The sequence below is a fragment of the Diaphorina citri genome, unplaced genomic scaffold (assembly GCF_000475195.1).
Source record: "Diaphorina citri unplaced genomic scaffold, Diaci psyllid genome assembly version 1.1 scaffold122, whole genome shotgun sequence".
NCBI classification, from domain to species: Eukaryota; Metazoa; Arthropoda; class Insecta; order Hemiptera; family Psyllidae; genus Diaphorina; species Diaphorina citri.
In genome coordinates this window covers 10,313-21,620 of record NW_007377559.1, presented here as the reverse complement: position 1 = coordinate 21,620, position 11,308 = coordinate 10,313, and the positions used below count along the sequence as shown (strand labels likewise).

General features: G+C 41.4%; 1 protein-coding gene across 1 annotated transcript; it reads left to right on the top strand.

The window, feature by feature from the left end:
• Positions 1–995: 995 nt before the first annotated feature.
• Positions 996–11,153, top strand: LOC103524811 (cytoplasmic FMR1-interacting protein; the record flags this gene model as incomplete). The annotated part of the gene is given in 12 exon segments (XM_026820091.1): positions 996–1,177; positions 1,561–1,891; positions 3,090–3,280; positions 3,728–3,842; positions 4,403–4,621; positions 5,235–5,422; positions 5,813–5,986; positions 6,449–6,680; positions 7,000–7,199; positions 7,898–8,031; positions 9,875–10,076; positions 10,876–11,153. Coding segments are annotated over 12 exon segments (2,446 nt in total), but the record flags the coding sequence as incomplete, so codon positions are not given.
• Between the last annotated feature and the right edge of the window lie 155 nt (positions 11,154–11,308).

The window sequence follows — 11,308 nt, the reverse complement described above, 5'->3', positions numbered from 1 at the left end:
AAGAGAGAGAGAGAGAGAGAGAGAGAGAGAGAGAGAGAGAGAGAGAGAGAGAGAGAGAGAGAGAGAGAGAGAGAGAGAGAGAGAGAGAGTTGATTGATTGAATATAACCATTTATTTATTATTTTAAAATTGATGTACAATAAAAAAAAACGAGAGAGAGAGAGAAAAGGGGGTTTAACGGCTGTGAAAATAACAGTGCATAGAAGTCCTGAAAGAAGCTTTGCCTTAGTACTTAACAGAGACTATTGTAATGGTTATGTAAGTTTTTTTAAGGTTTTTACTTTCTAACATTGAAGCATACCTCTTGAGAAGAACCTACGAAATTTTTCATGAAACAAGCTAGCGCGTCTGACTTTCGACTTATTTTCACTTCAAAAGACCACATTACGAATAACGGCGGGAAGTTTGTCGCTGAATAAACAGTAACTGTCACTAAAAACCTTAAAAGTCTTTCAGAGACGTTAAACTTTATTATTATTATTTTTTTTCCTTAAAAAAAAAAAAAAAATCTTTCTTAAGTACTTACCTCATCGAACTCGGTATCGTCCGGAACAAATCGCAAATCTACCCGAGTAGCGCTACTCTCGTACTCCATACCATCACACTCTGTGTACACTTTATTCGCACTCTCCGCTGAATCAAACACCACCACCGCATAGTAATACTTCAACCGGTTTAACTGGTACTGGCGCAGTTTCTCACGATGATAAGCATTTCCTTCTGTACTTTCCTCTTCTGCTGAATCTTCACCTTCACTTTGCTCAACCAGCTCTAGAGGACCTGGGAATGAATACAATGGTCAGTAAGAGGTCTACTTGAGGCCAGCCAAAAATAACTTGTTACTGAGATACACATGCAAGTGCTCAAAGGATTCTCCCAATTTTAATGGAACATTGGCCTGCATTCAATACAAAAACTTACTTAACAGTTTCATTTTGTCCTACTGGGTCCTGTACTCTTGTCTTATTTTCCCCACCCTCTTCTTTATTTTGCAGAGGAAAGCCATCGAGCGTTTCTGTGGCGAAGTCAAACGTTTGTGCCATGCTGAGAAGCGGAAGGACTTTGTATCCGAGGCCTATCTGCTGACTCTGGGCAAATTCCTCAACATGTTCGCTGTTCTGGACGAGCTCAAGAACATGAAGTCTAGTGTGAAGAATGACTATTCCACGTACCGCAGGTGTGTATACGGCCATGGTAGATTGAGTAAAAGAATTGAAATTGGACACAAATATTGTGTGATAAGCTAAATAAATAATTCATTAAAAGATAACTTTTTTTTATTGATTAATTACTTAATGGCTGTCATTACACAAGTTGAACTTTTATGGCATTGGGCTTTAAAACATTGAAAAAAAGCACACTTTTGTGGCCAGTGGTCTATTCTACAAAGCTACAGTTATCTTTGCTCCCCTATGAAAAGGTTTGTCCAATTTTGGTGATTTTTTTTTTTTCAATTGCTCAATGATTTTTGGACCAGGTTAGACCTTCAGAAGCCTCACTGAGGGGTCAAGTTTTCCAGTTCACTAAACCACTAATTCATCCCCCTTTTGCATTCCCCAGAGCCGCTCAATTCCTCAAGGTAATGGTCGACTCGCACACGCTGCAAGAGTCACAGAACCTGTCCATGTTTCTCGCGACCCAGAACAAAATCCGTGACACCGTCAAAGAAAATCTCGAGCGCATTCCCGGCTATGAAGAGCTTCTATCCGATGTGATAAACCTGTGTGTGCATATGTTCGAGACCAAGATGTATCTGTCCCCAACGGAGAAGCACATGCTAGTGAAGGTGATGGGGTTTGCCCTGTTCCTGATGGACAACGAGGAGTACAATATTAACAAGTTGGACCACAAGAAGCGGCTGAACTTGTCCAAGATCGATAGGATCTTCAAGGTGAGTAATACTACTTGAAAGAGTTTTGATAGAATAAGAATAATTTTATTGATGTTGATAAGATCCATAATGTACATGGATAAACGTTATAGGATATAGGTAAATAAATCACAAATGATAGAGGAGGGAACAGTGAAAATAGAGGTCTTACTATCTCGAATATCAGAAAGCCAGCTGTTTCGAGAACGCACCACATTTATTAGGATAGGTAAAGTTCACCTCGGGCTGGAAGCGAACCAGCGACCTAGCGCTTTCATTTCAGGCGCGCTAACCTCCAGGCTGATTCCAACCTTGAACTCCTTCGTTTAGACAGACATGTTGTCATGGATAAACGTTATAGGATATAGGTAAATAAATCACAAATGATAGAGGAGGGAACAGTGAAAATAGAGGTCTTACTATCTCGAATATGAGAAAGCCAGCTGTTCCGAGAACGCACCACATTTATTAGGATAGGTAAAGTTCACCTCGGGCGGGAAGCGAACCAGCGACCTAGAGCTTTCATTTCAGACGCGCTAACCTCCAGGCTAATTCCAACCTTGAACTCCTCCGTTTAGGCAGGCATGTTGTCAACTAAGCCAGCTAAGGTAATAGTTCAAATGCAACCTCCAGGGCCGAGTACGTGTTACGCTAGGCTTGTACGCCGAAGGTCTCGGGTTCAATTCCCGGTAGAATGGTAAGTTTTTTTTTTCTTCTTCTTCTTTCTAAAACTCTCCCGAGCTCATATGTGAAAATTGATACCTATTATTCAGAGAAAAGACGCTCCAACGGGGAGGTTGGAAAGAGAAAATCCACCTAAACTTTACATTTTCTTATAGCTTTTTTTCCCAGCTTTCTAACCATTATACTTTAATTCCCGATTTCAAATATGAGAAAGCCAGCTGTTCCGAGAACGCACCACATTTATTAGGATAGGTAAAGTTCACCTCGGGCGGGAAGCGAACCAGCGACCTGAGCGACCTAGCGCTTTCATTTCAGACGCGCTAACCTCCAGGCTAATTCCAACCTTGAACACCTCCGTTTAGGCAGGCATGTTGTCAACTAAGCCAGCTAAGGTAATAGTTAACAGCAACCTCCAGGGCCGAGTGCGTGTTACGCTAGGCTTGTACGCCGAAGGTCTCAGGTTCAATTCCCGGTAGAATGGTAAGTTTTTTTTTCTTCTTCTTCTTTCTAAAACTCATTGTTTCGTCACCTACAGAACTTGGAAGTGGTTCCCCTGTTTGGTGACATGCAGATAGCCCCCTTCAACTACATCAAGCGGTCCAAGCATTTCGATCCTGGCAAATGGCCACTGTCTAGTTCCAGCAATATAAGTCCTCAGGCAGACCTTATGGTGCATCTGCCACAGATACGAGATGACCACATGAAGTACATCAGTGAACTCGCCAGGTAATACATTGATTTATTTTATGTTTAAATTTTTTTTTTTTTTTTATTTGGGGGTTAGCTTAGTGAAAAAAAAAAAAAAAAAAAAAAAAAAAAAAAAAAAAAACAGGAAGAAAATGGAATTATTATTCACGGAACGTGTGTAGTGGGAACACTGTCATGAAAATGGAATTATTATTCACGGAAGGCGCACGAACAACAAGAAAAGAGTTCAAAGCGTTGCTCGCCCGGCCTATAGAGTTTCAAGGTTTTTCGGCATTTTCAACTCACCTTTTCTGCCACTTTCCTTCAACTGTAATATTTTGTTTCATTTTAAGGCCCGTCCTTGTAGGCAATCTACACACGACACGATTTATTCCGAACGACACGTGAGATTGGGCCTTTAGCGAAAAAAATATTTCACTCCATTTCAATACAATTTAATTTTTTTCTCGAACCCACGTCCTTCAGGTACAGCAACGAGGTGAACACCACGTACAAGGAAACGCGTACCGACCAGGAGAACAAGGATACTGCAGACCTCGCACTAAGAGGTCTACAGTTGTTGTCTGCATGGAGTGGGGTGGTACCCCCAAAATGCTTTTTTTTTTAAAAAAAAGAAATTTTAAAAAAAAAAAAAAAAAAAAAAAAAAAAAAAAAAAAAGATGTGTGATAGAGGGAATTTCTAAGTGCTAAGGTCTTATCGTTCCGAAAGCGAAGAGAGAAGGAGGACAGGGTAGAAGAAAGCCAGCCGTTCCGAGAACGAACCTAATCTGCTTAGGATAAAATCCTCCCCGGGCGAGAATCGAACCCACGACCTAGCGCTTACAAGGGAGACGCACTACCCTTGAAGCTAACTAGGCTGATATCACATCTTTAAAAAAAATAAAATCAAATCAATTTTGTCCGATCAGATAGTTAGAATTGATGCTATTGGTTATTAACTATGAGGGTTTTTAGAACTCACTCACTTCTTTGTTCAATTAACAAGGTCCAAGCTTCCCGTCCTGGTTTTCCTCCCCCCCCCTTGAAGGAATCCTTCAAGAATCCCTTAAGGGAATTTAACAAGAGATCCCCCAAGGATCCCTTCAACAATTTTAATAAGAAATAGCAAAACTTGAAACTCGCTTTATTCGATAATATCTCTCCCTTGCGATTTCCCAGGCGACTCGCTACAACTATTCGGACGAGGAGAAGTTCGCTTTGATTGAAGTGATCGCTATGATCAAAGGTCTGCAAGTGTTGATGGCCCGCATGGAGTCGGTGTTTACGGATGCTATCCGTCGCAACATATATGCGGAGCTGCAGGACTTTGTGCAGCTTGTCCTGAGGGAACCACTGCGCAAGGCTATCAAGAACAAGAAGGTAATGAATCATTTTCTTGTTCTACTGTGCAATCTGTAGCAAAACTTCCAAACTTGTTTATTCAGACTCTGTTGATTTTAATTAGAGCGAAATTAGTGCCCACCTCTGTGGCTGAGTGGTCAAGAGCACTGACTCTCAACCTAGAGGTGCTGAGTTCGAATCCCGGCCAATCTTTTCTGTTCTTGGATAGGCATGGGTGGAAAAGAATGTGCCTTGAAGTAATGCGAAAGCGGTACTGAGAATTGTTTTTTAAGAAAAAAAAAGCGAAATTATTGCCTACCAATAAACTCTGTGCATACATCGGGCCACATTGTTATTTGTTGCAAGCTTGTACCACGACAGTTTTGAGTTATGAGAATTGTCTAGTCATCAGTATTCATACTTAAGTAAAGAAAAAAAAAAAAATAGGTTGGTAGGTGCCTATTTTCTTTATTTTTGACAAAACGGATTATTTATCCATCCTTTGTACGGGAAGAAAAATGGTTACGGGTTGTATAAGTTGATAATGCCGATAATCTTTTGATATTTTAATTACTGCCCGTCACGATTACCTCAGTCGTCAGGTTCTTATACCTTTAGCCTTTCGTGATGGTTCCTTGCTATTGAATTACAGGACTTGATCCGAAGTATTCTAGTGTCTGTACGAGAGACGTGTGCTGATTGGCAGAGAGGTGTAGAACCTAGTGCAGACCCTGCCCTCAAGGGAAAGAAAGATCCTGACAATGGATTTGGTATCAAGGTACCACGCCGTAATGTAGGTGAGTGTAACAGGGTGTCTACCAGACTGGAAAACCAGGAACTGTCAGGGAATTCACAAAAAAGTGATTTAAGAAATCAGGGAATTTTTCCAGCACCAAGAAGGAAGAAAAAAAATTAATGAGGAAAATGGATGTTTTTTTTTTTTTTTTTTTTTTTTTTTTTTTTTTTAAAGAAAAAAAATGGTTGATTTTGAACTGCCTCAATGGTGTAGTGTTCAAGACGTAATCATGGGTTCAGTCCTTGCTGAGGTAGGTATGTAACTTGACCACACTAAGGGTAGTAGCTTACTTCTGGTCCGTTCTCGGAACGCCTGGCTTTATCCTATCCTGTCCTCATCCTTTCTTAAATTTCGGGATGATAAGACCTCGGCAGTTTTATTTCCCTCTATCAAACCTAAAGTCTTAAGAGCTATTCCTGTTCTTTTCGCCACAGATACGTGCTCTATCCTCTGGACCTGTACAACGATAGTGCCCACTACGCTCTGACAGTGTTCAGAAAGCAATTCCTGTACGATGAAGTGGAAGCTGAGGTCAATCTATGCTTTGATCAGTTTGTGTACAAGTTGAGCGAGCAGATATTTGCCCACTATAAGCAACTAGCTGCCAGGTAAGCAATTAGGAGATAATGAAGCAATTGTCAGTGTGTTTATAAGGTAATAACCTGCTTTTCCATTTATCTTCCTCCCTTCCTTCCTTCCTTCCTTTCTTTCTTTCTTTTGTACTTGCTTCGGTAACTCGGTGGTGTAGTGGTCAAGACACTCGCTTGGTAATCAGGAGGGCATGGGTTCAATCCCAGCCGAGGTATGCGATTTTATCCTCAATATGTTTTGAGCATTTTACCACAATAATAGTAATACTGCTGAGGTAAAATGGCTCTTTAGTCCTGATGGGGCAGTAAAAATAAGCACTATTATTTGCCCTATAGCTATAGGAAATTTAGCTGCAATAGCAGTGTTATCCATCATTTTCTATTCCCGTTAGCATATTATCCTAGAATTCCTAGAGTAATGGGAAATTCAGCTAGAGTAGCAACCTACTCTAGCTGAATTTCCAATTATTTTCTCCTCAGTATGCTACTAGACAAGCGGTTCCGAGTGGAATGTATGGCCATGGGTACCTACCTGTTAGCATATCCGAGAGCTAACCGCTACGAGACGCTACTCAGACAGCGGCATGTCCAGCTGTTGGGTCGCTCGATAGATTTGAACAAGCTGATTACACAACGGATCAACGCCGACATGCATAAGAGTCTGGACTTGGCCATCTCCAAGTTTGAACATGGGGATATTACTGGCGTTGTGGTAAGTGAAGATTTCTTGAGATTTTGACTTTTTGGTATTTTAGAGTTTTAGATAGGTACTATTTTTCTTTTTTTTTTAAAGATATTTTATATTTCCATGAGATATCTTTGACAGCTCTTGGATTTCCATGAACGAGATTTGTGACACTCCTAATTTAGGATGAAAAAATTCTCGCCTCCCGTAGGTACTTACACTTGAGCGAAAATTAAAGGGATATCAGGTGCCGACCAGGACTTTAGAGAGACCAGGACCTACTCGTATTGTAAAAATAATGTACATATACATACATACATATTACATATGGTTTTTCCCCTCGCAGGAACTGGAAGGATTACTTGCGGTCAATCGTCTCTGTCACAAGCTACTCAGTAAACTGCTAGGTCTAGATGATTACGATGCAATGCTACACGAAGCTAATCATAACGTCCTAGCTCCCTACGGCAGAATCACGCTGCATATCTTCTGGGAGCTCAACTATGATTTCCTGCCCAACTATTGCTACAACGGTGCCACAAATCGGTGAGTTGTCAAGCCCAAAAAATGTGAAAGTCAGTTCTCTCCCAGAAGGGTAATGTAGTATCATTCAGTATGAGTATTGCGCTAGGATAATACAATATGGGGATTACTCTAGATCAGGGCTGCCCAACCGGTCGATCGCGGATTGATTTCAAGTTTCAAGTCGATCCCGACCAGCACACCCAGCAGTGTTTGAACCTGGCAATATCATCTTACACACCCGATTGCTCCAAACTTGTGGACCAAATTCAGAGTCAAGTCTCTCCTTCGATTGCAAGACTGTATTGAAAATTCAAGTCGATCTTTCTCTGAAAAGGTTGGGCACCCCAGATCTAGATTTTCACTCTGGAGTGGTTCAATACCCGACTAAATGTATTTCTTATTCGCCCTGTGTGGACTTTTATAAGGTAAAAGTTTTTAATTTAAAATGTGTATTTCTCCATTTAGAAGTGCATGCCACTGAACAATCAATTTTTTTCGAGTTCCATTTTCCAGTGACAAAATCGAGAGTCAAAGCCCACTAGGTATGACTTTTTTTTCTCTTTACTGTGATAGTATTTGTTTTCGGTAAAACTAGGGCCCTCAGCTTTTTAAGCTCCGTGTCACTTCGACCTGATTAAATCTTTCGTGGCGTTACTCTGACAGGAAAAAATCGTGTTCTGTGAACAAGCTGTAGCACTCCTATCGTGTTGTGTTCGCAGGTTCATCAAGTGTCGCGGCATAATGTTCACTCAACAAATACATCGAGAAAAACTACCTCCCATGACTCACACCTACAGTTGGGGAAGCAAACAGCTCAACATGGCGTACTATAGCATCTACGGACAGTACACAGGTAAGCACATTACTTTCTCAGAAAGAAAAGAGGAAGAGAAAGGATGGGGTTGGGTTTCACCAACCTTCTTTTTAGTCCCCAACAGCTCTGTTAAGCCTATACAAATCAAATATAACTTAACAGACCTTTTAGAGGCTGAAGAAATATTGGTGAAACCGACTAAAAAAATTAGAAACGCACGTTTTGCTGGTTTTTCGGAGTGCACTTAGTTAATACAGCTATGCAGGAGTCGGTTGAAATCCCAGCGAAAAAGGCGAGATAGAACAAAAAATCAGAATAGTCCCTCCCCCCTTTGATGGTCCACAGGTTTCAGAAAAATTATCAGACCTAAGGCCAGCTACTCACTATCAGGTCTGTCTGCCAGGTCTACCTGATGATGTGTGTGCTCAACAGTTATCAGCTTATCAGGCAGACCGGATCAGGTGTACCTGTCAGGTCTACCTGATGATGTGTGTGCTCAACAGTTATCAGCTTATCAGGCAGACCGGATCAGGTCTACCTGTCAGGTCTACCTGATGATGTGTGTGCTCAACAGTTATCAGCTTATCAGGCAGACCGGATCAGGTGTACCTGATGGTGTATGCTCGCTGGGTACTGGGTTCGATTTCCGAAAATATCAGGAGTGGTTCAATACCCGACTAAATGTATTTCTTATTCGCCCTGTGTGGACTTTTATAAGGTAAAAGTTTTTAATTTAAAATGTGTATTTCTCCATTTAGAAGTGCATGCCACTGAACAATCAATTTTTTTCGAGTTCCATTTTCCAGTGACAAAATCGAGAGTCAAAGCCCACCAGGTATGACTTTTTTTTCTCTTTACTGTGATAGTATTTGTTTTCGGTAAAACTAGGGCCCTCAGCTATTTAAGCTCCATGTCACTTCGACCTAATTTCTCCATTTAGAAGTGCATGCCACTGAACAATCAATTTTTTTCGAGTTCCATTTTCCAGTGACAAAATCGAGAGTCAAAGCCCACTAGGTATGACTTTTTTTTCTCTTTACTGTGATAGTATTTGTTTTCGGTAAAACTAGGGCCCTCAGCTTTTTAAGCTCCGTGTCACTTCGACCTGATTAAATCTTTCGTGGCGTTACTCTGACAGGAAAAAATCGTGTTCTGTGAACAAGCTGTAGCACTCCTATCGTGTTGTGTTCGCAGGTTCATCAAGTGTCGCGGCATAATGTTCACTCAACAAATACATCGAGAAAAACTACCTCCCATGACTCACACCTACAGTTGGGGAAGCAAACAGCTCAACATGGCGTACTATAGCATCTACGGACAGTACACAGGTAAGCACATTACTTTCTCAGAAAGAAAAGAGGAAGAGAAAGGATGGGGTTGGGTTTCACCAACCTTCTTTTTAGTCCCCAACAGCTCTGTTAAGCCTATACAAATCAAATATAACTTAACAGACCTTTTAGAGGCTGAAGAAATATTGGTGAAACCGACTAAAAAAATTAGAAACGCACGTTTTGCTGGTTTTTCGGAGTGCACTTAGTTAATACAGCTATGCAGGAGTCGGTTGAAATCCCAGCGAAAAAGGCGAGATAGAACAAAAAATCAGAATAGTCCCTCCCCCCTTTGATGGTCCACAGGTTTCAGAAAAATTATCAGACCTAAGGCCAGCTACTCACTATCAGGTCTGTCTGCCAGGTCTACCTGATGATGTGTGTGCTCAACAGTTATCAGCTTATCAGGCAGACCGGATCAGGTGTACCTGATGGTGTATGCTCGCTGGGTACTGGGTTCGATTTCCGAAAATATCATTTCTCCGTAATGAAGCTCGTAGCAAACAGCTAGTGATAAATAAATAATGTGTTCTTCCTTCTCCTCCTTTCCTCAGGTTTCGTGGGTGCCTATCATTTCCGAGCCATGTGTCGTCTGCTGGGGTACCAAGGTATCGCTGTAGTTATGGAGGAGCTGCTCAAAATAGTCACCTCCCTCATCCAGGGCTCTCTGCTTCAGTTTACCAAGACCTTGATGGATGCGATGCCCAAACAGTGCAAGCTACCGCGGTACGACTACGGATCACCTGGTGTACTGGGGTGAGTACTTGGCACTTGACTTTAGCCGTATTTTATTATTCCTCTCTGTAGGACTTTCGCCAAGGATATATGAATTTGCAACATAAACCCGTTGGTCCCCTTGACTTCCAAAGCATATTTCATGGTGTTCACCCACATAAACACGTGTGTTAAAACATCTTCCTTAACATAAGAGACAGACTCTTCTATTCTGGCATTTTTTCATCGAGAAATAGCAAAAGTTCACTCAGAAGCCTTCTTTCAGGTAATCATTGAAAATACATAAGAGGCCCAGTGGCAGCAAGTGTGATAACGTCATTACACCCAAAGAGTGAAAAATCACCTCTGAGCTACCTCTTTGCGCACAGAAAGGCATAATAAAATACGACTTAATTGGTGTCTTCTTATCTTACGAATATTCTCATCTTAATATCTAAGAAAAATGACCTAATAGTCAACTCTGAGCATTTGAAAACAACAACATATTCTTCATCTTCCTTAACATAAGAGACAGACTCTTCAATTCTTGGCATTTTTTCATCGAGAAACAGCAAAATTTCTCTCAGAAGCCTTCTTTCAGGTAATCATTGAAAATACAGAAGAGGCCAGTGGCAGCAAGTGTGATAACGCCATTACACCCAAAGAGTGAAAAATCACCTCTGAGCTGCCTCTTTGCGCACAGAAAGGCATAATAAAATACGACTTAATGTGTCTTCTTATCTTATGAATATTTTATCTTAATATATAAGGAAAATGACCTAATAGTGAACTCCCAGCATTTGAAAACAACAACATATATTATTCTTCTCTTATCCCACAGCTACTATCATGCTCAGCTCAACGACATCGTTCAATACCCGGACGCCAAGACAGAACTGTTTCACAATTTCCGCGAACTGGGCAACACCATCCTATTCTGTCTCCTGATGGAGCAAGCCCTCTCCCAGGAGGAAGTGTGCGATTTGCTGCATGCGGCTCCGTTTCAGAATATTCTGCCTCGGCCGTACTGTAAGGAAGGCGAAAAACCGGAAACCAAGCAGAAGCGGCTGGAGCAGAAGTACGCCTCGCTTCAGATTGTGTCCAATATTGACCGACTGGGTAAGTAGACTTTCAGTAAAGATTGGTCTGGCCATCCAGAGAGGAAACGCTGCATGCATCGTAGGGTATCTACCGGAGAGGTTTTTTTTTTTTGATCGGAAGAGCGTCGTGGAGGGCAAGAGGGAAGATCTCGGGGGTCGCCGTATCATTAAAAA